Here is a 26,639-nt window from a genome sequence, read left to right as displayed (position 1 = left end):
CACCTCAACCATCCCACCACAAGCCACACCCATCCTAACTCACTGGGCTGCCTGTTGACCATATAGCAGAAGTTTGAACCTGAATTTGTCTTACACGTTCTTACTATTATTGAATGTCACCTCTGGTGGATGCAACTTGTTTCACCCCAAAACTGTAAAGTATTAAGATTAAGTCTTGAGTATTTACCCTAGTTTACTATGTCAGACACTTTTTGAACCGTCTAAACTCCAACTATCTGTTCTGCATTGCAGGGAAAAGTATAGTTGGTCACTCGGTGGATTAAAATGGTTAAAAAGTGTCGGAGGTCACAGGTGTGAATGCCAGTTTCTCATCTTTCAGCTCTGCAGCTTTCTAAACAGGGCGGACTGGGCTATATGTTTGGAATGCTCAGTTCCCACAGCACCCCGTGGAAGTCAAGTCAACATTGGTGCGGCATTTGAAAGTTAGAGACTTGAACCTCTGCAGCGGCCACACGGAGACACCGAACTGCATTGTTTTTCCTCTCCTGTATCTTTGTTTTAACCACTTTACATCTAAGCCATTGAGATTGTATTTTCTTTCTGAAAACACAGTGTCTGGATCCTCTGTATTCATGACGCTTCTGTTCTACTACAGACAATACAACACATACATTTCGAGTCCCTGGTTATAAGCTGCGAAAAGCATGAGAATATTAACAAGCTCTGACATGTCACACTCCCCACTGCTCTGGGGTGATGACAGGTGTGTGATCCTCTGATCAATATGCTTTGGAGGAGGAGATGTGAGGTTGAGGTCCTCCTATAATTGCATACTGGCCAGAGAGAAGGAAGGCTGCATGGTGTTGTTGTCAGAATAAGCCAGTGATCCAGGAAAGCCCCAGCAGAGCTCAGATAATTAGAGCCTTTCCACCTCGAAACTCCCAAGATACAATTTCACCGCAGACATCAAATGAGAGGATGCTTAAAATTAGCCACAGTGATTATGAAATGGAATGAAGTTTGCAGGATCGGATGTAAAATCTGAGTTCATTTCTAAATATTAATCATATATATATATATATATATATATATATATATATATATATATATATATATATATATAATTTTAACAAATTTCCCCTTTGTGGTTACTAGAATATCTATTTATCTATCTAATTCATGAACAAATGTGTGTATTATATTTTCCATTCTCGACCTACAGTAAATCTTCCTGTATGTGTCAGTTGATTCATTGTATTGGACTTTTAGCATATTCTATTTACTCTATTTTTAAACCCCATTTAATATTTTTGTGCATTCGTTCGCCATGATTTTTACTTTTCATATAATGTTTGAGTAAATAAAATATAGCTAAACCAACCCTTTGGATCTGCTAAACTCCAAAAAGGTGCAACAGGCTTTATGAGCTCAAATTAACACACAATCCCATAAGAAATTAACCAATGAAAATTTGTGCAAACATAGTCTTTATTTAATAAATTGCCAAAAGCAAAGTGTATAAAAAACAAAATGACACACAAATGGTCACTGAGTCCACAAGTTCTTTGAAAGAAAAGGTTGTACAAGTGCAAAGCAATAAAGCTTTTGTAATGGTTTACATAACTGTGTTACATAAGTTAATACGTATGTACATAATGAAAGTCATAGCCATTCCTTACAGTGGTTAAAAAGAGATGCTAAAACAGATTCATCATCCGTAACTTGTATTCAGTTGTCTTATGTGATTAGATTCTGTTAGTATTTATAGTTGATGTCACAAGGAATGGTGGTAGATATCCTAATAATAATATAATATATAATATAATCATATAAATTGAAAAATGGGGCTGTGAACATAAACCTTTACAGAATACAGTGGATATGAAGACAAGTTGAGATGAGAGCAGTCAAAACAGAGAGAGCTTATGCCTTGGAGGGGGGGGGGGGGGGGGGGGACAACAAACTAAAACAAAACAGTAAGACAAATAAAGCGTCCCGTTTAAATTAATCCACATTTTCAATCACACTGACGGCACTCCGTAGGAATCTGACGGACATCCAAACCCAGGCTTAGAGTTGACCTCAGTTGGATCAGGGCAGATGTTTGTTTTCAATTCTTCCTCATGCAGTCATCATGTTCCCAGGCGCCTCTCTCTGGACCCGCGAACCTGGAGCGGCCTGACCGGCAATCTGATTGGCTGCTTGTTGAATTTTGCCATTATTTCTTTGATTCGCGACAGGTTGGTGCGTCCGATGACGAAGTCGCACCTGGTGGCGCCCATCTCGTAGCCCACCTCGCACTTCTTGCTACTGAGGCTGTAGCCTTCGGCCTTCGCTGATACTCTGTACTCTCCCGGGTTCAGCAAGCGCCAATAGTCACCGTCAGAAGCTTAAAAAAACACACAGAAAACGATTATATTTGCACTTACTGTATGTCAGTAGTGTAGAGAGGTGCACTCAGTAGAGTGCATATCCAGGTGTGCCTGCAACAAACACTGATGCACTGAGTGATTGAATGAACACATCCAACAATTTACCCCCCGTCTACACGCTAATAGGCTGTAAGATGTCTTGAAACACACAAAAAATGTGCGCGCGATCACACGATTCACACGGTATCTCATCGGGAAGCAGATGTAAACCAATGCTTTGCAGGGAGGAAAAAATGAAATGATGCTAAATGTTTCTAGATGAGAAATGTTGCGATGGGTGTATATTCTAATAAGTCTGCATTAGACACAGGATGTTAAGACCAATCTGTGTTTTCTGAGCTATACCAGCCACATACTGGGTCGTCTTATGTCACACTTTGTGGTTAGGGAGGAAGTACAGACACCCAGATGTGTGGACACAAGCACTGAAAGAGGGAGTTCTTCATGATGTCCCAGTAAAAATTTACACATTATTAGGAGAGCAGCAGCAGCAATATGCAAATATTGTCCTAGAAAGCTGAATTTAAGAAGCCTGTTAAGCAGTGGCAAAAAGCAAGGCTTTATCTAAAGCCTAAAAAAAAAGTTGGAGAGTGTCTTTGTGTTCTACTTTCGTGAAGGGAGGAGCTCTACATTCCTGCCTGAATATTTAAAAATAGCTCTGCTTTGTCATGTTGGATTTCCTTGGTCTCTCTCTCTCTTTCTCTCTCTCTCTCTCTCTCTGCTTGATGCCGGCTTTATGTAACCTGGGTGTGCTGGTGGTGTATTTTCAGCCTTTGACAAACTCCAAAAAATGACACTGTTGCTTTTTTTCCGTTCATCCAAGTACCCACCTGACACATCTGATCTACCGGAGACAAATTAAATAGGATGGCATGTGTGTCTCTGTTCTCGATCCAAACAGTTACACGTGGACATCTGCGCTCACATTGCTCACATTCGGATGGCAGACGGGAATCTAATTGTTTCCTGGAATGCGTCAATATAAAATGGTAATGAGCTCATTAATTCTCAGTCTGTTAAAACATATTTCAGACATGAATGTGTGCAGCGTCCAGGCTTTCTCAGTGAATACCGTTGATCCATCCAGATGGGACAACAACTGCTGTGTATTGTGAAGGTGCGTACGGTTCCAAAGCAGCTGAAAAGGTAACATTTTCAAAATAAATAGCCCAATATCTCACCTGACTGCAACTAAGAGGTTTCCAAAAGGAAACGGTGGCTTCTACTTCCAGGAATATTAATGGCTAATGTCCTTTTGAACATTCGATTTCACGCTCTAAGTACAAAACTCCCTGGCTTTGAATGCTGCACTTTTAGGCGTCAGCAGAGATTGCCTGTAGGCGCCACAATCAATAGTCAAAGTCCAGAGCAGGAGGCTTCGACGACACTGGCTATGACTATGAATTGAGTCAGACTCCAACCGGCTCCAGCTGCTTTTGCTTTTGCTTAAGCGGTTCGTTCCATGTTACACTGGAATACTAACTTACTGTATCAGAGTGACTCATTCCTGAGGAATAATGGGAAGAGACAGTTGAGTCAGTGTGCCCGGCGGTAGCTTCTGTTCGCCGACTTTGATTACAATTTCTAAGCTCACTCACAAGCAATTTCAACAATGAAGAGAAAAAATATTCACACAACATTTCTTTTGCGTTGGTTGCTCACTCAAATGATCCATAACTATCTTAAATCCCACATGAGAAATCAGTTGAAATGTGATGTCGTACCTGTGCGAATATCATGACTGATGCCCTCCACAGAGATGATGGCGTTAGCTATGGCGCGACCTTGCAGGTCCCTCACCACACCTTTGATCCCACGATGCACCTGCACATGAAAAATGCAGACATATGCAAATCCCGTTCCAAGTTTACAGCATCAAAATCACCCTTATAATTTAATACAATCTATATTACATGGCGCGATGGCATGATGTATAATGGATGATCTTCAGTTCAACAGAACTGTTAACCATTCAATATTTAAATAAAAGCAAGTGTCCAATCATGGGGCGCGATCTTCTGGAGTTCACATCCCGAGAGAGAATATAATAGAACAAGTCGGATCAGAGGACGGCTGAGAATTCAGCCATATTTTGTCTGAATTTTTGAAGGACACGACTTTTGCAACCCACAGTATGCTTGGCTTTTACTGCACATTTCAGAGAGGGTTTAAATAGTACAATAACAGTTCAGATTCTCTTCAGCCTGTGGACCGTAAATACTTTTGTGAGAATAATAACGGGAACAGATTCCTAAAATAACCCCCAAAAATATCTTTAAAAGCGTGCGTTTACGTGCGTTGACGTGCGTGCGGCTTGAGTTGCGCGCAAACAGGTTTTCCCGTGTGACTTTGTGATTTGCCTGTTCGCCTCTGTACCTGCTCCATGAAGACAAGAAGAGACTCGCGATTGTTCTCCCACTCCTCGGGCAGTTCGCTCTCATGAGGGAATTTGTCACAACCCACAAACATCGACAACTCAAAGCAGTTGGTGTGCAGAAAGCTGAAATCGTTCATACCTGCCAAGAGAGAGAGAGAGAGAGAAACACATGTGTAGGCCAGCGACGACTACGGTCAGCATTTTTCCCCCCGGTTATTGGTACGAAGTTGTGGCGTTAATTAAGCCTTCGTTTGTTCCTCTGCCTTTGAATTCTTACATGATGCTTCAAACTAAAACCTGCAAGCTTTGAAACAGCCAAGAGGAGGGAGGGGGGGGGGGTCAGTGCTGAATATGCAGTTGTGCTAAACAAAGCTCAAAGGATCAGAGCTGAGCAGAGAAATCCTGCTTAACCCAGTGTCGGGATCAGTGAGGAAAAACACCCGGGCAGCCACGAGCACTCACTGCCAGCCGCAGTGTGCCAGGACGCTCCGTTGATGGTGCCGTCCTCCTTGGCAAAATCCTCGGTGTGGCAGACCCTTTGGTTGGCGGTGGTCATCAGGCGGTGGGTGGACGCGTAGGAGAAGGCCAGCCAGCGGAAGACGTGGTCGTCCGGGGTCGGGGTCTGCTCCCTGGCCACACCTTGGGAGCGCGTTTTGTCGTACGGGAAGGTCACCACCAGCTCCCCTCCCTGGATGTTCCCGCCCAGCACAAAGGGCATCTTCTCCATCCATGCGATCAGAGCCCGTGTCTCCACGGCAACCTACACAGCCAAAGGGGAGGAGGGGGCGGGGGGGGACACACAGGAGAGGCGAGGATAATGTAATTCATGCAATCATCTCAGCGCTGTGATTGCTAAATTAACTCCCTCACTGAAAACAATTTAATTTCAGAGGGCTCTCGAGAGGCAGTGATAACGCTGTTCACACACTCCCATGACATACACTCTGAAAAGTGGACACTTTTTTTTTTAAATCGCTGCTGTTTGGACTTAAACCAGCCTCCCTATCGCTACGCGCTGCCGGTCAGTGAGGCGAGCGGGGTTGGGGTTTTCACGGCTTCCTGAGCACGGACGGGGATCCCGGGCTCGGCAGCGGCAGCAGCTACTCTGCAGGTTTTGGTGTGACTCACCAGCGGCTCTCGGTAACGTCAGAACTCCAGCGAGGATGAGCTTTTAATAGACGGCCGGGTCTATTTTAGCTCGCCGCTTCTTCGTCACAAATAGCTGATGCGTCGGCGTCTCCCGAAATAGATACAGCGCTCGCAATGCCCACAAGGCTGTTTTAACCTTTTCAAGATGCAGATGGTCTTTACAGTGATATTTGTGTGTTAGAGGGAGCGTAGGACACGGACATCGAGTCATCATTTGTCACCTTTTTTGAAGGAGTGAAGTCACTGGAAATTGGAGGGACAAGTAGGATATTTCTGTTTGCAATCTGAAAATTGCATTCCTTCCCTTGTAGAGATGCTGAAATATACACATTAAATAAGTTCAAAATATCATACAACAGTCAATCGCACTCACTGAGGCGTTTTTGGACAAGTACCACTCTGGGATGGGCACATGGTGGTTGAACATTTTGCGAGGGATCCACTTCTTGGCCTCGCCCTCCCACAGTATGGAGTTGAGATCGGGGAAGTTGTGGTGGATGTCTATTCCGTCGCTGCTCCATCGACCCAGAGACCAGCCACTGAGCTCGGAGCCCTGGGGGGAAAAGAAGACACACGAAAAACGACCAAATGTGAGGGAAAGTCAGAGAAAATTATAGCTATTTCTGGTAACAACTGTTCTCTCATCGGGTCCTGTAACACGGTTCAGAAGGCTTCCTGGGAAGTGCAGCGTTAGGTTAGCATCACACCTTGGCTCCCTGCTATCACAGCTCATCCAAAAAAAAGCTCCTAAAGTGTGTAGATATGCAAAGTGGGGTTTATTCTGAGTGGGTGCAGCAGGACCTTATATTAGAGAGTATGAATGTACATTTAGAAATAGTTTAATAAAGATATATTGATAGAATTACCCATAATAAATTTGATTATGTGCTTATTATATATTTTATTTGATTATCATTATTTGTTTTTGATTTCTTCTTTTGTGGTTTTCCTTATGTCTTGTCTTAATTGTATGTCGCTGAATTGTAAAATGTTACTACTGTTAAACATTTTAAATAAAACTGGATTATTTGAACTGAAATCAAAGGACTGGCCTTTTATATGCCACACCAAGACTAGTCTCATCATTTTTATACATAACAAGCTAACAAGGCACTGTAGAGCTTTTGTAAAACAAAGTGTTAATAGTGTGCATTCGCACATCAGGTCACCGAATGACATGATGCCATTCACAATAAAGATACCAAGCTCTGTCCCATGTTTTAAAATCACATTTGGGTTCATACGTATATTGCCCTTCATCAAGCAGTCACCACGTGTGCTGGAACCAGGTGAAGACCAGGTAAGATGCTGGTTTCACCAGAGCCCGGCGCGTGATATGAGGTCACTAACAGCCGCCTTGCAGACCTACCATTTCAAAGGCTTTCTCGTACCCATCGGGGTTGATGGATGGCAACAGATGGATTCTGGTCTCTTCCACCAGGCGACGGATCCGCTGGTTGCCGGACAGATACTCCAGACACATGAACTGCATCAGCAGGAGGAGCAGCTCTCGTCCCAGCACCTCATTACCATGCGAACCCGCTGTGTAGCGAAACTCTGGTTCACCTGGTCAACAGGTTCAAAGAAATAATTAACTCCCATTACATGAGAAAGAGGAAAACACTCTGATCTCTCTGATGTTGTCATTATTATCACCGTCGGGAGAATCATGTGATTGTGCACGTGAGTGAGTGAGTGCGCACCGCTGTGTCTGTCCACACAGCTGTGGGGAAACACACACAGATGACTGCACGGCGTTCTGCGACCCAGCGACGCGGTTATTCGCTGCCTTTCTATTGGGCATCGACCTCGCGTTGACGCGCATACTGTCGAAACATAGACTCGAAGACCCAAAACTGCAAGTGACGTATGAAACGGAGCTGAGACGCACGCATGCACGAAACCTCTGCCGTTATCTGCGTGGATTAAAATCAGACCGTATCTGTTGTGTGCTGACTTTAGCCGGTTGTGCTCGTTCAATCACACAACACAGCAGTGGTTGTTACAGACACTCCTGGCGGAGATCTGCACTCCCGAGTACATCTTTCTAGATCAAATCCTGTTGCATTAAAACTTCTGTTCAGATATACTCACCGACTTCATGTTCTCCTGGGTTGTCAGAAATCTCGATGGCATACAGCTTGAGGCCACTGTGGCTCTTTCCTATGTTATAGATCCGGGTGATGTTGGGACACATTTCATTGACCACCTTCATAAGCTGTGGAAGGTAAATAATTAAACATCAGCTCTTGATAAATAATACAATTCAAGTTTAGGGATTCAACTGTTGGACACTTAGGAAGGATAATGTAATGGTAAAGCTACCTTTCAGGCGCAATGGGAACATTTTACTACGAATATCGTCCCTTTCTTTCTGTAAAACGATGGATACAATCATTTGTAGCTCTGAAAAACGTATATTTTTTAATGAGCCCATTACTATGACCAGTAGAGTCTTTAATGGACAAACAATATGACAAAGTTTGAGGAGTTTGGGGATTTTAAAAAAAAAGTTGATGTCACATACTTCCATTCACCCATCAAGATATCAAGTATTTCAAGTGTTTTTACTTGGTTGTAGTGCTATTTTAAATGACGGGAACCTGTCATTGGAAATCTCAAAAACTAATATCGCCAGTGCAGTGTAACCGACCTTAATGAATAAAACTGGAGAAGGAAGGAAAAGCAGTCAAGGTAATTAAGACGACAGGCTTGTGGAAGAGCTGATTAAAATGGCAACAAATACTCATTTACCCGTGTGGGCATGAGTGGAGACACAAGGAGGAAGTGCAGCAGGAAAAAAAACAACTAACAAGCTGTTAGGAAATGTGCATATACTTGCTCTTCCAGCTGCTGCAGAAGTCATTAACCAGAAAGGACTGATGGGGTTTTAATTAAGCGGTTGAATTTGGACTTCTCCAACCAAGCTAATCATTAAACAAACATCTGGTTGTGTTCGTAAAACAAAGCATTACCGGTCAGCCGTGACATCCTTGCTTCCGCTTTAATGTAGCATTCTCTTGATGAATATACCTGGATTGTATTTACCGGGATTAATGTAGTGCATACTGTCTCGGGGTGTTTTTTTTTTTTACATACACCATCTTCGCTTCATCACCGCTAAGTGGTTTGTGATTTTTTTTAGGCTTCATACAGCGCATGGATTTATTATAAGATAATAAAAGTGATGGATTACAGCCAATATATCCACCATTGCAGCCACATAGAGCAAGCAGAAAGGTGACTTTTTTTTTGGTCCGATGCACGTCCATTAGTGTTATGCCAAGGAATCTTATTTGCGTCTTAGTGACGTCTTTTTATACATTAATGGCCACTGAGTCTTCGGCGTTTTTTTGCTGGGTTAAGCACTCTGCACCCGAAGTTCAAAAGCAATGGCGCCGCTCAGGCCATTGGAAATGATGGCTTTAAGAGCGCAGATGCTCTGTTGTCTTGTTCTGTGGGAAAGACTCTTTAGCTGTGAGCCACTACTGGCTGTGTTGTCTTTGGAAATATGTTTATGTGTTTCCTGACTGCGATGTAACAGGGTATTGGCAAGGTAATGCACCATCTTTATCTTTTATTTGATAAAGTCTTAAACTATAGCCACACTCTGAATACCAGTATACCCAAGACTACATTCAATCGTGATCTAAGAAAAGGACAGTTCTTAAGCAATATGAGAGATATCGTTTTGCTTCTCTAGTGGGACATGTACTTTATTTGACAAGCCACAATGGGCTGTTTCCACTTTGAGGTTCTGGCACAAAACCTGAAAAGAAATGTCAAGAATGAAAAGGCTTTAGGAATTTTATAAATAGTCCTTTTCTTTGTCAGGGTCTACCGTGGCTGGAAACGCTGTGTGACATTAGCCTCAAAGAAAGAAAGTAAAAATAAATAAAACGGTCATTTAATTTCACTTTATTCCTGGCATTTCAGGCTGTCACACCAGAACAAAGAAGCTTTACAGTGAGCCATAAGTTCAGAGCATTAATTGGAGTATTTGTCATTGTGGGTCAGCAGTTTAGGACACCTGGAGTCAACTCTTTAGCACAGGGGGGGCCGCTACATTACAGACGATTGCGATTCACAGCACTTGTACCTTCGCAACCACTCAGTCATAGTGTAAGCTGTGACAGATACAGCTGTCCTCCTTCTCACTACAACTGTTCATGACAACGATATGCATAAGTAATGACACAAGCCAGGCGATGCTTAATGCATTTTTTAATGTAGCTGGCAGCAATCACTTCATTTGTTACTGTGGCACACTTTGTTCTTGAAAAGGACACCAGTTGTCTGGTGTCCACTCGCAGTCACACAAGACGTTTTATTGCTCCACGCTCCGGTGTCTTTGAATAAGCAGGCGGCTTATATCTGTTGTTTTCTGTTCACTGTGACTCACCTGCCTCATTTCTTTGTAGCTGTGGTGTCTGAAGTCCAAGTCGTCTGTTGTGATGACCTCGTTGCGTCTGTGGTAATAATTATTGGGATCTGTGGGGAGGCGGAGAACACAAAAAGGAGATGGATGAGTTATTTTTTATTTGAAAAGAAAAGGAATGATCACGGGTGTATTGCAACTAAAAACACCTGCTGTCGTTCCTTTAGTTTAGCTTCAGTCCAGCCACATTACAAATCTCTCTAACCTCCATTGGTATACAGCCATGCAGAAAGATTTGGTGTATTGTGCATCGGTTTTAAGATTACCCGCCGCCACATCAACACAAAGGAGATTAACTTCTTTTAGTTTGTAATGCTCCTGGCACTCAACAGTTGCACATTAATATCTCAACAGCAACCTGTCTCTGCAGAAACAATGTCCCAGATCTCAGTAGAACTAGCTGTTTGGGGACAATTATTTCAGTAGAAAATGTTCCTGTCAATATTTTCCCAAAATCTCAGCACATAAAAAACACAATTATTTTATTTGCAAGACATCAGAGGAAAGTGGGGCAGGTTTGTGATTTAGGAGAACTGGTCTTTTAACCCGAATAAAGTCAATAAGTCAATTAAAATATCTGCTTTTTATAACAAAACATTGGATTTTAACACAGTTGGTTTGCTTCCCATTTTCTACTGGCAGTCAACACCATTATGTCAGTCTTTCCCAAACCATAACCAAATGTTCATTATACCTGTTTTCCAACAAAATGAGCGCCCATATGCAGGTTTTTAAACACGGGGAAACACACAGAAAATAGTCGATAGATTCCATCTCCCAATGCCAACAGATGAGTCTGCCTTTCAGTTATTTTCTGGTGGTTCACACTCAATTTCACGAACGAGCTGGAAAACATTAGTGAACGCCTCTTTTTTTTAAACTCTCAAACCAGAGTTGGTGATTGTTGGAACAGATAACCTTTTTCTCTGTCAAGTTTGAATGAACAATTGAACAATGATTTGCGAGACGGACTGGAATCTGGTAGCTTTGATGAGATTTTGTACGTTAATAAATTACATAATCGTCCAAAACCCCTGTTGATTATTTACAGTATATTAACTTTAAAGCCTGTGAATGCGGAACATAATCTCTTTTCCAACTGAAAACAAAAGCCAGATGTAACTTGGTGTTAGCGCGATTGGGAAATATCGAGAAAGGAGCTTTTTTGTAAACATGTTGACAAAGATCTCTTCCCCTTAAACAAGTAGTAATTTAAACCCAAGCCATGATCTTTCTCAACTCTAACTAATTGGTGTTCGTGCCGAGACCTAAACAATCCATAATCATTGCAGTGGTGGATCAGTCTCTCTGACTTTTTCACCCTTTCATGGCAGGAATTATTCATGTGTCTGCTTTGTCCATACAAACCCGTCACCTGGCATAGGACAGCCAAGGATCTCCACTCGCATACAGATGTTTCCGTTGTGAAACCAAGATTGAGGGTTGACTCGGATGTATCGGCCGACCACCGACGCTGGGAAGATGTTCCGCACCGGGATCTCCTTTTCCCTGTTGCCAGCGAAGATCTACTGAGGCAAGCACAAGTCTCCAGTCGGTGAATAAAGAACAGGATTTTTTATTTAGTTTGCACCGTGAAGCTTAGTTGAATTTGCTTCAATGACTTTGTTTGTTTTCATGAACAATGCCTTTTAATCAACAGCTGGAAATGAGACAAATGAAACCTACACTGTCTTTTATTGTACCTGACTCAATGTTAAAAGACAACCTAAAGTCACCATTTATAAAGGACATGACACGCAGTAGTTTGTATTTGCTATGCTTTCGTAAACATAACTCGAAAGCAAACACATGATCAAACTTTGGTATTTTTTTGTAAATTTCATCACCCTCTGTTTTATTTCTTCTCCGCACCTTTTGACATTTTGCAAGACAAACAATACAGTTGGCATTTGACATAAAAGGTGTGCGAGTGGGTGAGTGGGGAGCTCGAAGACTGAATTACTTGCAGGGGCATTATCTCCCACATCTATGACGTCACCAGCCAAGGGAGTGTACAGTTACACCAAAGTTTCATTAACTGGGACTTCAAGCACAGTAGGGAGCAGCGAGGACATGATTTTCCTTAAAAAATATAATCTGACATGCATGTCTATTGATAATAGGGATTATTAATACTGTTATTATTTCACTGGCTGAATTGCTGCTTTCGTTTTTTGTTTGTTTTTTCACAATAAATGCCTGAATTTGGTTTCTATCTATTCAATTACATGAAGTGCCGAGACGTAACTCTGACGATGAGCCAGGATGAGGTTCCCATCGGCTCGAGGATCATCAGTATTTACGACTGCCTCCAAGCTCATTAAGCTCGGAAATAAGCAGGGATCTACATCTTCCTCTGTAATTGCTCTCAGGCTACAATCATTTTTCTATCATGTTCCAGTCGACGAGGGACACACAAAACAAGGCACATCGTGAAGCTACCACGCGGAGAAAGAGTAATAATGCTTTCAGATGTTATGACTGTGACTCACCAAGTCCTCCGAGCCGTTCTTCAGCGTGATCCATGTGTGACTGTCGTTGCTCACCATGACCTTGTACGAGGTAACCCAATCGCTCCTGTTAGCGTGTAGGAAGAGCAGAAATATGCCATCAGGATAAATCCAATGCAAATGAGGCGACTGTGAGGAAGTCACTCAGCACACGTCCAGACGCGCTTAATTCTCACAGGGTGGGAAGTCTGTTCAAAAATAGCACAATTGGAAAGGAGGTCACATCATTTTTATTAGAATTGTCACTTGAGCCTGTCATCACTTAAAGTGTTGAAGTAAGAGCAAAAGGGAAGTTTGTCTAGCAGATGATTTTCATTTTAACTGGGTCGAGATTTGGTTCTGAATTCCAGAAATATTTGGGCCGCTGATCTGACTGAATCTCCATTTTGCTTCATTAAAGTCGTTGATTTAAATGACTGAACGAATCAGAAATGCTGGCCGTTAATCAGGAGTCCGGAACCAGTCCAATAATGCACTTTATTATTGATGTGACTGATGCTATTGAGAATTCGTTCTACATTAACATCAGTTAATGTTAAAGGAATGACTTGACATTTTGTGTAATGCACTACTTGCTCTGTTGCCAAGAGTTTGATGAGAAGATTGATACCACTCTCAAGTCTTTACGATAAAAATTAAACTACACAGGTGTCCTTTTGCTGAGATTAACAAAAACACTGTACACAGCTAGTCTGGCTTTGTCCAAAAAATAATAATACAATACCTACCACCACATCTACAGATCTTCTTTTTTGTATCTGTACACAAGCTGAATTGTAAAAAAAAAAAAGGACAAGCTGAAGTTGCAGCATGTAGTATATTTTGGCTAAAAGTTAAATTCAGTGATCAAATTTGATGATGAGGCTAAAATGCATCACAAAATCCAGATAGATTTACTAAGCCACTAAAGAGACCATCCATTGCTATGAGTGTTTTAGCCCATCACAGCTGCCCATTAGTGTCTTTTAGCCATTTTAAACAATGTCCCCTACCTTTCCAGGCATCCATTGGCTTCCATCAGTTTCCGTACAGTAACAAGAATCTATTGGTCCACCCTTAAAACTTGTTTGAGACTGAGCTCTGCCCGTGTGAGCAGTATGTAGGTTGACAGTGACTCCCGTGCTTCTGGATGAAGACATCAGTGCTGAGCTGGTCCAGCTCGGTAAGAATTCCCAGTTCTGCTAATTAAAGCACTGTTAGAGACAGAAGCCCCTGAGCTGGCACCGCAGACAGCTACATGCCCTCCAGAGCTAATTGCGGGGGAAATTCTGTCTGAAGCTCGGCGTGCTAGGCCTTGAAGTAAAATTACAAACACGGCCTGATAAAGAATCTCCCCATGCTCTCTAACTACGCAGCAGTTTCCAGAAGGCTGTGCTCACCCTTTCCAATTAAAAAGCACAAAGGCCAAAAGTTGTCAAATAATATTACAGAGCAAAGTCGAGTACAGTAGGTAGGTGGTAGGGGAAAATAATTCCTTACCATCTACTTACTGTTTTCTTGGTGAATATCGGACCCTGGTTAAATGCAATACTTTAGTTTATCACTTTATTGTTGCCAATTCCTTTTATTAAAAGGTATTACCAAAACGGGTGCTTATTTTTTTATAAGGCATACTTATTTGAAAATGCTACCCCAAAGTCATGAATAAAATACAATTTAGGCCACAAGCCTTTACGGTAAGGTCTAATAGTAAGGTTTCTTTATAATTGACCACACAATATGCACAATATGAGCTTAAAGTCAGCGTAATGGAGAATCCAGTCTTGTTAGAAAGTGTAGCCTGAATAATTTGAGGTGAATTACTATGACTACAGGTATCTCTCTCTGTAACGAAAACACACAAACACACATAATCCTCAATAATATCAGAGGAGCTTCCTCAAGAGCTCATGGAATCAAGTCATTTGTTTAAGGGTCAAAAAGTCAAAAGTTGCATCTGTTTTTGTAACTATTGACTGTTGGGCTTGTTGTGTCTAAACACTGGGTCAAAAATAACCATGTTTTAGTTTGGGGAAACAACACAGCTGGAATATGGCAAAATGTAATTAACACTGGATCCAAACAACCTATTGTCTTGGGTACATGGGTAAAATGTGATTTTTAGCGTGTCATAAAAGGTGACACTGACTAAACAATTAAACATGATGATCCATATTTTAACTTTGCCTTAAAAACAACACTAAAATAACACACACTCTGGAACAGCAATGAAAGCCATGCATAGTCGGGTTGTAAATATATTTGTTTTTTATTGTATACTCAAAATGAGTCCCGGCAGATTATTGTACTGATGAGCAGGCATGTGGGAGGTGAGACTATACCCATTGCTTTGTATAAATTGCCATGGAGACTGGATGGTACTATAACTCATATCTTAATGAGCTTCACGGACACCGTGGGCAGCGCACAGCCGACTCACCACATGTCTGTAAACACTTACTGTAAATATAATTAAACTGTATAGTTTCAAAATATAATCACTACTTGTTACATCGTTTTGTTTTTTCAGGCCATCGGAGTGTGATGAACAAGCTCACAGTGCAGTAAAATCTTTTTTCTTCAGTGTTATTTTTATAATGTAGTGACCTTTTAGCAGAGATGAAAGATGGAGGCTGTACTCAAATCAATCAAACTCATAAATCCTTAATCCCACAGTGAAGGGATCAGAAAAGACTGGTGAAAAGGGCAAACACCACTGAAGGTTCAGCGCCATGTGGACACAATTTAATTTTCTGTTTATTTATGTAAAGTCAAATTTTCCAGTTAGGTTGACAAGAAAAGTCATTTAGAGTTCTGGAACAGTTATATCTGTCTGTCTACTTCCAGTTTTCATTTACCATGGTTACTTTTCGGCCCTTTACTGTTCAGAGCTTTATATTAGCCATGCTAACCATATGGCTCTATGGGTCCAACACTTTGGTCTAGTTATCAACATTATCTCCACACAATTAGATGGATTGGCATGACATTTTGTACAAACATTATTGGACAACAGAGGAAGAACCTTATTGGTGATCCCCTGATGTTTCCTCCAATGCGACCCTCCAGAGTGATTTGCGGTTTTGAGTGAAATGTCTATTGGATGGTTTGCCATAAAAATCTAGTAAGGCCGGATCATGACCCATTGGTCTCAGCCGTACTTTGTGTTTGGTACTAACGACCAACTGTTAGCATGCTAACATGCCACAGTGAGATGATGGACATGGTGAACAGCACGCTTGTTAAACGTTGGCAGGTTAGCATCGTCATTGTGATCATTTTAGCATGCTGACGTTAGCATTTATCTCAAGGGACAGCCTCGCACAGCTTTGTATAAACTTCAAGCTGCCAACTTGTGATTGGAATGGACTGCTGATCTAAGATCAGAGATGTGGCAGGTTAGAAACATGTTTTTCAAGCATAAAATATACATCTTTCTTCTAATCTTTCTTTTCAGTGATACTTCTCATGTCCAGGATTAATAAGGTATCATGTGAGAGGTCTTCTTTCTATGTCTACAAAAATGAATGTCCTCTAAGGGGTTTAAACAACCTTTAAACAGACATCACCAGATATCACCAGGATTTAAGGCAAGAGAACTGGCATCACATCCGTCCCCCACGATTAGCGTTAGCTTGGACGAGAAAATCCTCGTCCTCGACCATCTGCAACTCTCCATGCACGTCTGCTTGGTTCCTACTCACGACCAGAGGGAGCTTCTGCCTTGTGTGATGACCCCTGTGAACTTCGTCAGCCTCCTGGCGTCCACCTCGAACCACTGCAGCGGGTCATCTCTCCCAGCGCACCAGGCCCCGTCGTAGAGGTCATCTTCATAAAGGCCAGCCTGCAGGCCAGAAACAGCCGTGTGGGGCAGAATTTTATTCCAGATGTCCATGTGGAAACACAAACACACAGTCCATGGTGGGTGCAACACACCAGCTGGTGGTGCTGGTCGACTCCGCTTTGCTTGTTTTGGTTGCATATTGAGCTGAGCAATGCTGAGATGTTTGGATTTGATCCTCTGAATCTGAAATATGCGGTCCAGGTAAGAATCAGTAGATAAATGTGACTTTTAACATAATAAAGACAACATATTGTGTGTACATTTATACAAAAGAGTTCCAGGCTCCAGGCGGGCTCATACCTAATTGGAGTGAACAAAGCCAGTGTGGTTTTTTTCATGAGAATGAACACGGGACATGTCCGTGTCTGAGTGTGGAAGGATGGAACGTGATGACACATTTTCTTGACACCTGCTCGGTTCAACAGCTGAAAAAGTTTTCGCTAATAATGAAGAAAATACTGCTCGCTCCGTGAAGCCTGTAATGCACCGGTTGACAGTGTCGGCACAGAGGGAGATGTGTGAACAGTCACTCACTGGCTGTGTGTGTGCTGACAGGTCACATTGATTTTTTTTTTCCATCCAAAAGTTAACACTGTGGCACACTGCACTGTACAGGCACTACCACTGCGTCTGTATCGTGACTAGAGTCTCTTGGAAGTACGCCGCTCTTATTTTACAAGGAGCTGCTGTCTGAACACAGATGTGACTTAAGAAATGACATATTATCACCGCAAAGAGGAGTTAAAGCTATATTGTGTGTAAGTTAAAGTTAACCTTTAAAATTGTACATCCATAACAAACAAAAAAGTGTTAAGCTAACGATTTTTTAGGTTTTGTAAACTATCCTTACGTACAAATTATTGTATTAAATATACATTGTTTACGTTACATTAAAAGTTTTTATCAGTAGTAGTAGTAGTAGTAGTAGTAGTAGTAGTAGTAGTAGTATTTAGCATGAAGAATTAGTCCTGCATGGGACGTTTCCTCAAAGATTAAACTAGAAGAAGAAAATATCTATGTTGAAATTAAATTTATGCGATCTTACACGTGTACATATCTCACATCATAAGTAGCGTAGCTCTGTGCTTCAAACAAACTAATTAGATGAAACTAAAATAAACAATACCCATGGTTTCATTTAATAGCAGTTATGAAAAGCACGTTCAAGCCTTCAGAAGTAAGTGTTCAGCTGCTTCCAACCAAATTCCTAAAGCAAAAATGCACGTCCAGATTTATTGCTCAATGATTTGTGAGATTTGCACATAAAAGTGTCTGCCAAAGAGAATCGTTTATGTCCTGTTAGTCTGTCAGATGGCAGAATACCTAATATATATATATATATATATATATATATATATATATATATATATATATATATATGATATATATGTTAACGGATTTAAAGTAAATATGGAGAATGTCTGACCATGGAACAAGTATTTACTTCTGCTGCCAATCCAGGTGCAGACTAAGAGCCATTACTCGTCACAAATATCCTATAACTCTGTCACACTATGTTTTTTTGCTGCTGGATAAGGATGCTTTCTTAAAACTTTCGAAATATTTCTATTACAATTATACACTTTTTAGAGGGCATTGAGTCTAACGGTCTAAAACTTTAAATTCGTCACAGAACTCTTGGTGTCTCTAATCTCACTGGCCTCAGGCCCGATTCAACAGGCAACATCTGCTTTCTATGTTGTTTCTCGTGATTTGCAGATAATTGTTCTGGACTCTATCTTTTCCCTTCACCTCACAGGCCCTACATAGATGTAGGTGCACACACACACATACACACACACACACACACACACACACACACACACACACACACACACACACTCCAAACAACAAATCCTTTGTTTTGTGGATTTCCTGGAGCATAATGTCTTGTCTTGTGTTGTGTGGATTAAGAGCATGTGTGTGTGTGTGCTTCATTAATTGTTTGCAGTGCCGCTTGCAGAAGATGAGGCACGCTGCACACATGCTAATACCCTCAAAGCAGCTTTACAGCTCACACTAACAGGAAATACCTCTTCTCTGCATGCCAATCCGTTTTGTGAGGTTTGGAAATGTGCCCCTGGTTTGATGGCATATTAATTTCTCTGTTCATTAGCGTTTGGAGTATTAAACATTCATAGTTTACCGAGCGAAAGCCAATTAGCAGCCACCATTGTTTCCATGGAGCTTGAGTGTGAACCTGAACTGATCCTGAAATTAAAAGATGCTATCTCTGGATCATATTTCCTTTGTGTTGCTGCTCAGTTGGGGGGAAAAAAATTACACTTCCATGTTGGCTTCCAAGGAATTGGGATTGCTCAGGATACAATGCAAGCCCCTTCTGCTCGGCTTTCGCCAAATACCAACACTTTACATTCCTGTCTTACCTGAATGTTAAGACGACCTCTGTGCGCTCCAAGGCCGTAGCGTTTTGTAGTTGAAGCATGCAGCTGGAAGTCATCAATCTTCACTGTCTCCAGTCCCATTGGAGGGCATTCTGGGTAACGAGAATGACAAATTGGCTTGTGACGGTAATGTTATGTATGACGTGTTGCATTGCTCCAGGATCATTGCTTTCTGCACAGTATAGCTCCTCTCTCCTTGACTCAGCAGTAAGGAGCAATTTAGACTTTTGAACTCAAATGTGTGAAGCAAACAAGACAGCAGCCGAACTCCGTGGTGCACACTTTGTAGTCAACGCAATGTAGTCAACACAACAGTCATTGGGAGCAATTAACAGTTTCGTTTAGATAATGTGAATGTGCCCAAATTAGAGCAGAGCGTGATTGTTATAATAGCGTTTCTTTATTTCGCCACCGAACCAAAGACAACACATACTCACGAGGCAATCTTTCACACCTGGAGTTATGTTAAGGTCTATTTTGATCACATGTAGGAGAGAAATAAAGACTAAAGAATTAAGAGATCCTCAAGTGCATGAAACATTTCACACATTCGTCTATAAACAATTCATTTCTGCACACGTGAAGGAAATGGAGGTGAGACGTGTCAATTCTCATGGATGATGAATGACTGTATACTAAGCACATTTTCTTTTTGTAATTTTGCAATGAGAACCTTTCACAGGCATCTAACAGCACCGCGGATACATGATTAAAATGTCAAAATGACTCAAGGAGTATCAAGAACGGGGGGAAAATGGGAAAATGGGAAATTGCTGCAGCCACAGACGCAAACCTGTCGAGCATGTTCAAAGGCGTTGGTAAAGAGAGATATAATTAGATCAAAGGAATATATTTCAATGTCAGAAAGGTTTTGGATAACTAAAAGGTATATTATCATATTACCTGCCATGCTGCATGGGTTTTTTGGTGCCAGTCCTATTAGCAGAAATTGGATAAACTGACAGACAGGTCAAAATCATAAGAAATGGTGATCCTTCAAGACCTTTTGCGCAACGTAGTTCCACTCCAGCTAAAAGAAACTGCTCTTTCGACAGATACATACAAAAACAAGGAAATTTAAGAAGCGGAGGAGGATGTATCCGGACATTAAATCCGGTGTGTGGGTCGAGATAAAACAAAAAACTGGATCCTACATTTCCCATAAAGCAACCTAATAACGCCTTTTTCACCCTTCGTGCAGAGGCTTTCTATTCTTTGATGTCTCCAATCGCGAAAACAGAAATAGCCCGAATAACATCACTATGACCTCATCAGGATTATTTGGGTTATTTTCCCAGTCTTAAGATTTGTTTCCACTTCACGATCACTGTCGATGGTGATGCTAGACTTTACTGTGCAGGTTTCCTCACAGTCAAACAGGCAAATGACGCGAGTAATTCAAGATGCATTGACTCCCACAGTTCGTATCTTTACTGGCAGTGCAAACGACGGCAATTAGCAGTAAAATATATGACTAATCATCTCGCAATCAATTCCTCGAGTATGGCAATTATCCAGTAACACCCACTGATGCCACAGTAACGGGTTGGCAGGCACGCAGCCACCTTCAAGACCTTTATCTTCGAAAAATACGGTCTTTAAAAGCTGCACATCATTTAAGAATGCTTTCAATTGTTGCTGGAAGGCGTTTGCAGTTCATTTGAACAAACTCTGTCTTTCAAGTGATTGCAGGAACTGAGTCAGTGTTCACAAGGACACTGACTCAAGGTTCTATAGTGTGTATCCTGCACACTCCAATAAATATCAAACAGTGAGTGTCAAATGAGCAGATAAAGGTTGATTTGTCAAATCCCCAATGCCCAACAGCTTTTTGGGTCAGACCATGTGTTTCTGTTTGCAGACATCAACCCGGGATCACAGAGCTAGAATTTCAGAGCAAGAATTTCCGATTGGGCGCCGGTCTGTTTTTACATGCAGCATATGCTGCACATGTTGCTGTCAAACAGCCAGGACTGCCTTCATAAATGCTCTCCCAGAAGTTTAGCAGGCACAAAGAAGACAAAAAGTTGTTTTTTTCATTATTATTCCGTGGAGTTGGCCTCTTACAAGATGTATGCATGTGATTTTGGAAATATGCTGAAGTTGAGAATATACAGGCTTTGATCCGGAAAGGAAGCTGGCTTTGCACCGTGTAGCTGTTTCAGCAGCCTGGTATGTCTGAGACACTAAAGACCGGCTAACACATGAATAAGGATTTAAAGACGCCACAAAGAGGAGCCGCGTCCAAAATCCACACATGAGATAATTTATGTATGGTGCTTAAAGCAAACACAGCTAGAGAGCAAATTGATTTCTGCTGTAAAACTGAAGCATAAAAGTTTTTTTTAACAAGCCAGTGGTTAGAACAGTTAGCGTATATTAACAGTAACTTAATATAGCAATAAAACACACACACACACACACACATACATATATATATAATCCTCCTGGAATTAAGCACACTCTAACATTGCAGGTTTTCTGAAAGGAGCCAACATATTAGGGACATCCTGGACTTCGAAGCAGCCCAGAAGATGAAGGTTAAAGTGAAACCAGGAAACTTTTTGAACAGTGACCCCTGTGGCCACAAATGACAAACGTGGGATTAAAGCACTCAACAGTTATATAGTCTCACTTTAAAAGAAAATCCTTTACCACCTGATTGTGACGGATTTCACTCAGTGAACATCAACCTTTTGCTTTTCAGCTGCACAAACTCAGCCTCTGCTGTGATAACTGAGTGAAAACATGTTGTTTCAACACATGTTACACTGACGGGGTTAACAAATGTGCCGTTAGAAAATCTGCTAAAAGAAACTCTGAAAGTCCTCGCTGGTCTGAGACCCCCATTTTATTAATTCCCTATTGTTCTGGTATGTGTGGATGAGGCAACCACTGAGGTTCTGCTACGCATCCAACAATGGCAGAATACCTCAACATTTGGAAAATCAACCATTTCTAAAACAGATGCAGACTGATAGAAAGTGCATGATTTTTAAATTTTACATAAATCAGCTGAGACGCTTAAACCGATTTGGAAAGCAGATTGGTGTTGAGTCACAGTTTAAGCCGTGAAAACATGATGTTGGGAGACGGAGCCTTCCACATCTTGACTGTTTGCTCCTCTTTGTGCCAGGCGTGTCTGCACGGAGTTCCCATTTTCCAACAAGCAAGAATATCCAACTTTCTGCTCCCATTCCCAAGTGCCAAATTCAAAACGGCAGCCTTTCTGTCTGTCTCGGGTAGGTTTCTTAGCTTCAACATAAACACATAAATTCACAGTTGGCCACCACAGTCTTTCTTAACCTTCCAGAATTATTAAATGCAGCTTCCCATTAAGCTAGAAATCCCTGACGCTGTTTGAAGAAGTCCAATAAGGGCAATATCACAACGTTCAGGGCTGTGGAAAGTCTGAGGTCAAAGCGCATGCTTTTTGCCCTAAATCACGTTGAGCGAGTTTATTCTGTCATCTGACATGACAGGAAGGCTACAGGGGCATCCTGGCTTCAGTTGAGCAAATATATCGTGACCCATGGAAACCAAACACAATGCTTCATAGGCCGAGAAGACATCCATGCCTCTATGGCTTGACTCCACTTCTGAGAGCAGCGTCTGATGTTGCCAGACTTTCTTTCTTCTTTTTTTTTCTCTCAGGGAAAATATGCTCTCTGTAACACTCTTCCTCTTTCCAGAATATTTGTCATCTCTGGGAGAGTTTCTTTCTTTTCTCCCATCCTAACAGGTCCTGCGAAAGCGGGGAAATGATCCATGCGCGTTGGAGGGAAGATGAATTTTCATGACATCATGAATTTCCCATAACAAGCATCAGCGTCAGCGGTCGTTCACTCACCTTCTTTGATCGAGTTGTATTGACCTTCTCCTTCGGAGACGCTGTTTGGGGTTTTCAGAGCGCTCTTCTTGTTCTTCTCGGCCTTTTTGGTGGTTGTTTTCACTGAGGAAGGAAGGAAATTACATGAATGCAGGAACAAAAATACAAGTTTTCCATTATTTAAAGGGGCTTGGCGAGGTCCACCTTTAAAAAGTGCTGATTTATTATTGTTGACAAAGAAAGAGAGTGTTGACAGGGGGGAAAAAAACTTGGATTCAGGACTGTGGTCTGAACCAAGGAAATTTGAAAATGTGTAACTGCCGTGCTCCTTACATTCAGTTACAGTACGTCTCCCACTCAGACCGGCTAAGCTGTTTCTCATTAAAGATCTTTACAGTGATTTGGATAAAATAACTTCCTCAAGGTTTAAATCAGTCATGGAAGCAGCCTGGACAAGAGGAGGCATGGAGTCATGGAGGCGTGTGCTTTTTATTTGAGTGTCAGTCGGGTCAAGATATGCCCCACGTGATGGAAATCCTGCTCACATCTGAAAGTCTTTAGGCGTGTCTCATTCTGGGGACAGGTTCAATTCTCAGCTCCAGGCTGCTTATGTGGTTCAGTGCAAAAGATATAAAAAGGCTTTGAGATGTTGGTGAGGTTCAGGCAATATTCAAGGAGATGTCAGGTGCAACCACATCGCTGCAGTACGATACAAGTAAGTAAATGTCTTTGAATCATCTTTTTTTTAAATTTTATTTTTAATTTAAAATAATATTTGAGCATGTTTAAGCAGTGCAGTAAACTATCTATTTGAATCATTTGTGACCGTTGTTTTTTTTATCCGTAGAAGTAACATTTCTTACTATAAATAACAGGAACAAAATCGAGGTTCGGGAGCAACAAAATAACATTTTGTTTGTCATACCTTGGACCTTTGAACCCATGTTATACTGTCAGAACAGGGAAAGATCTTAATGTCACTCAAAAGGTGAAGGAAGCTATCTAACCTCTTTACCTAAAACGTTTTACATAATGTCAAGAATGAATGGTATCAATAAGATGAAGTCAGGCCAGATTGTTGTTTTTTTACCCAACAACAGCCCTTCAATGAATCAATTCACTTTGATTTTTCACTTCTTGACCTACCACCATCACTCTGTCACCAAGATAACACTACTAACAAATCACTCTGACTCTAAACACAGTGTATCTCGCTAAGATGACGCCGTGTGACCAGTTCAAAAATAAAGCAGCCGACTCTCATCAAGGGAAACCAGCGATTTCTCGACATTTCCCTGATTTCAGATCGCTGCCAAAGTCCCACCTGCAGCATCCCTGCTGAGACACGTGAAGCCAGATACCTGAAACATGAGGTCACTGTCGACACAGCTGCTCTATATTATCTGCCACCAACCAACCAGAAGCCCTCACGTCTGTTCCCGTCCTCCAATCAGCTGGCAGGATCTCAAACATACCTACAAACCTGCTACTGCATGTGCCGGGAGTCCCATGCGGAGCGCTCGGAGCTGCACATGTCTGTGTGGGCTGTAACACAACAGCTCTGCTTTGGGAGGGAGAAAAAAAAAAAAAAACGTGGATATCGCATGTGTTCTGGCACCGACATGTAACGCCGCCCTGACCTCTGCCGTGGGTGAGGCTGTTAGTCCCGCTGGTGTGGAGAAACATTGCTCTGATCTTCGTATGCAGGGTGAGGGTGGGAGGTTAAGGAGGAAGACTACCTGAAGAGGCCCTTGTTATTGTTTTCGCTCTCTGCACTTCACCATGGGAATTGAATTTAGCGGCTCCTCTGAAGTCTGGAGCATGTTGCTTGAGAAAACACAACGTTCAATCAAAGACGAACCAACTCGCAACTTTTGACACCGATCTTTTCGGCTTCAACCGGAACGTTACATTTCACTTAGAAAGCACCAGCTGATGCAAAAAGCTGCAGAAGCAGCTTCTTATCCTTTACTATTTTCGTTTGTTTCGTTGAAAAAAGCATGAAAACCTTGAGCCGGAACAACCATTACACTTTCATAGTGTCAACACTAACTCACCAGGGTATTTCAAAAGTTTTTCAGAACTTTAGTTTTGAAACTAAAGCATACTGTCCGAATAATTACCTAAATTAAGCTCAATTGCTGACTGGGTGCCCTATTCATGTTGTGAAGGACTTTTTACTCAAGTTGTACACTCCAATTTTTCTTACCTGGTTTTGGGTCGGCGGTAGTTTTACCCGTCGGCCTGCCGCTGCCTGCCTTTCCCCTGGGGGCTTTCTTGCCGGGGTTTTGGCCGGGGTGCTCATGCCTGTCAGGTGTCGAGGCCACAGGCTTCTCTGGCACTTGCACCTGGTTGTACTGCTCTCTCGAAAGCAGCTCCTGCATGTAATAATCCTCATCCTCGCCGGCGAAGCCGTGGCTGAGGTCTGCAAGTCCCACGAGGAGTCCCAGCAGAGCCAGAGGGGTCAGGAGGCTGAGGCGCTGTCTTGTCATGACCCCGGGGGGGAGGGGAGGGGGGGGATTATCTCCAGCTGCGAGTCCCGACGCCGTCTCCAGAGGAGCCTGCTGCTGCTGCCGCCCTGCGTCCCATCAACCATCAACTGCTCCCTTTCCTCTCCCTTTCCCACTCCGACGCGGAGAGTTCACAAAGTTCTCTGAGCGCTCCAAGTCACTGACGAAAGCAGCGGAGCCGGAGGGTCGATGGACGCCTCAGTCTGGGAAAAATGTAGTGAGGGAGGGAGAAACCCGGTGAGCAGGAGATGAGGGAGAGGAGAGGGAGAGGCAGGAAGGCAGACAGTACAGTTCTCTCACTTCGATGCTGGCAGGTGACTAAAAACAAACCAGTTTTCTTTTTTACATTCAAGTCCAGGCTACTGACACTTTGCAGTCATTTTATTGGCGTGGGTGGAAGTGAAATAGGGGTAGCGATCGCTCTGGGGAAACATACATTGACACATTCAGGATCTGCTTTCATCTCCATCTCCTCCCACTCTGTCTAGGGCAGGCTTTAACCAGAGGAAAGTTTCTTCTTTCCTGCGGGGGAATCAACTCGGGGGCTTAAACTGCTCTTAACCAGTTTGCAATTTGGTGTCCAAAGGAAAAGCAGAGGCGCGTTTCCTGATCCAGGCAGGGGTGTGTTTGAAGTTCAAACTATAGCGGAACAAAAAACACTCCCAAACAAACAGTAGCAGTCCTCTGTCCCGGAGAGTAAAGCACACTGGCTGTGTAGCTGTTGGAGTTTATCAACAGCGCACTTATTGCGTTGAACGTCGTCTCACACGGCATGATGTCCCTTTACTGGGAAAGCTAATTAACTTGTTGCTCCTCTTCAAGCTGCCTCATCTGCTGAGGCTGTTCGAGTTTCCACCGAGTCCTGTTTGGACTCTGCAGTCATTTACACCTTAACAAGCCGCTGGAAGAGATCGGAACAAACTCTCCAGTCTAACTGGATGCCCCGTGTGTCACACTTCATCTTGTCAGCGCTGTCTGTTCCTCATGAAGCTCTGCTCTCCTTCTCTCTCTCTCTCTCTCTCTCTCTCTCTCTCTCTCTCTCTCTCTCTCTCTCTCTCTCTCTCTCTCTCTCACACACACACACAAACACGACTGCGGCAGTTGATTGAGCCTCACTTTCACAAGAAGACAAAAACAAGCCTAAAGCCAACACACTCCTGATTGGAACCATATTTTTTTCCAGCTCGAAAGATTCATATTTAAGA

The 26,639-nt window shown here is 42.3% G+C and overlaps 1 protein-coding gene across 1 annotated transcript; it reads right to left on the bottom strand.

Moving 5' to 3' along the window:
* Positions 1-1,450: 1,450 nt before the first annotated feature.
* On the bottom strand, positions 1,451-25,747 carry cpxm2 (carboxypeptidase X (M14 family), member 2). Its single transcript, XM_068582950.1, has 14 exons — positions 25,134-25,747; positions 22,946-23,047; positions 19,078-19,187; positions 16,551-16,690; positions 12,850-12,934; positions 11,733-11,883; positions 10,322-10,410; positions 8,014-8,137; positions 7,289-7,485; positions 6,293-6,472; positions 5,233-5,530; positions 4,770-4,909; positions 4,118-4,217; positions 1,451-2,350 (listed from the first exon to the last, which is right to left on the bottom strand). The coding sequence occupies exons 1-14, from the start codon at positions 25,414-25,416 to the stop codon at positions 2,094-2,096; spliced, it is 2,256 nt and encodes a 751-aa protein (XP_068439051.1). The 5' UTR covers positions 25,417-25,747; the 3' UTR covers positions 1,451-2,093.
* Between the last annotated feature and the right edge of the window lie 892 nt (positions 25,748-26,639).

Source organism: Clinocottus analis, unplaced genomic scaffold (genome assembly GCF_023055335.1).
Source record: "Clinocottus analis isolate CAN_PGR_092001 unplaced genomic scaffold, fCliAna1.0.p SCAF_19, whole genome shotgun sequence".
NCBI classification, from domain to species: Eukaryota; Metazoa; Chordata; class Actinopteri; order Perciformes; family Cottidae; genus Clinocottus; species Clinocottus analis.
The sequence above is the reverse complement of the archived record's forward strand: the minus strand, read 5'-3'. Positions and strand labels throughout refer to the sequence as shown.

Excerpts from the sequence above, each read along its gene's own strand:
- cpxm2 (XM_068582950.1), bottom strand. The coding sequence starts at position 25,416 with ATGACAAGACAGCGCCTCAGCCTCCTGACCCCTCTGGCTCTGCTGGGA. Across the intron at positions 5,531-6,292 it reads ACTTGTCCAAAAACGCCTCA|GTTGCCGTGGAGACACGGGC; the intron begins GTGAGTGCGATT and ends TTGGCTGTGTAG. Across the intron at positions 4,910-5,232 it reads CTGGCACACTGCGGCTGGCA|GTATGAACGATTTCAGCTTT; the intron begins GTGAGTGCTCGT and ends CTCTCTTGGCAG.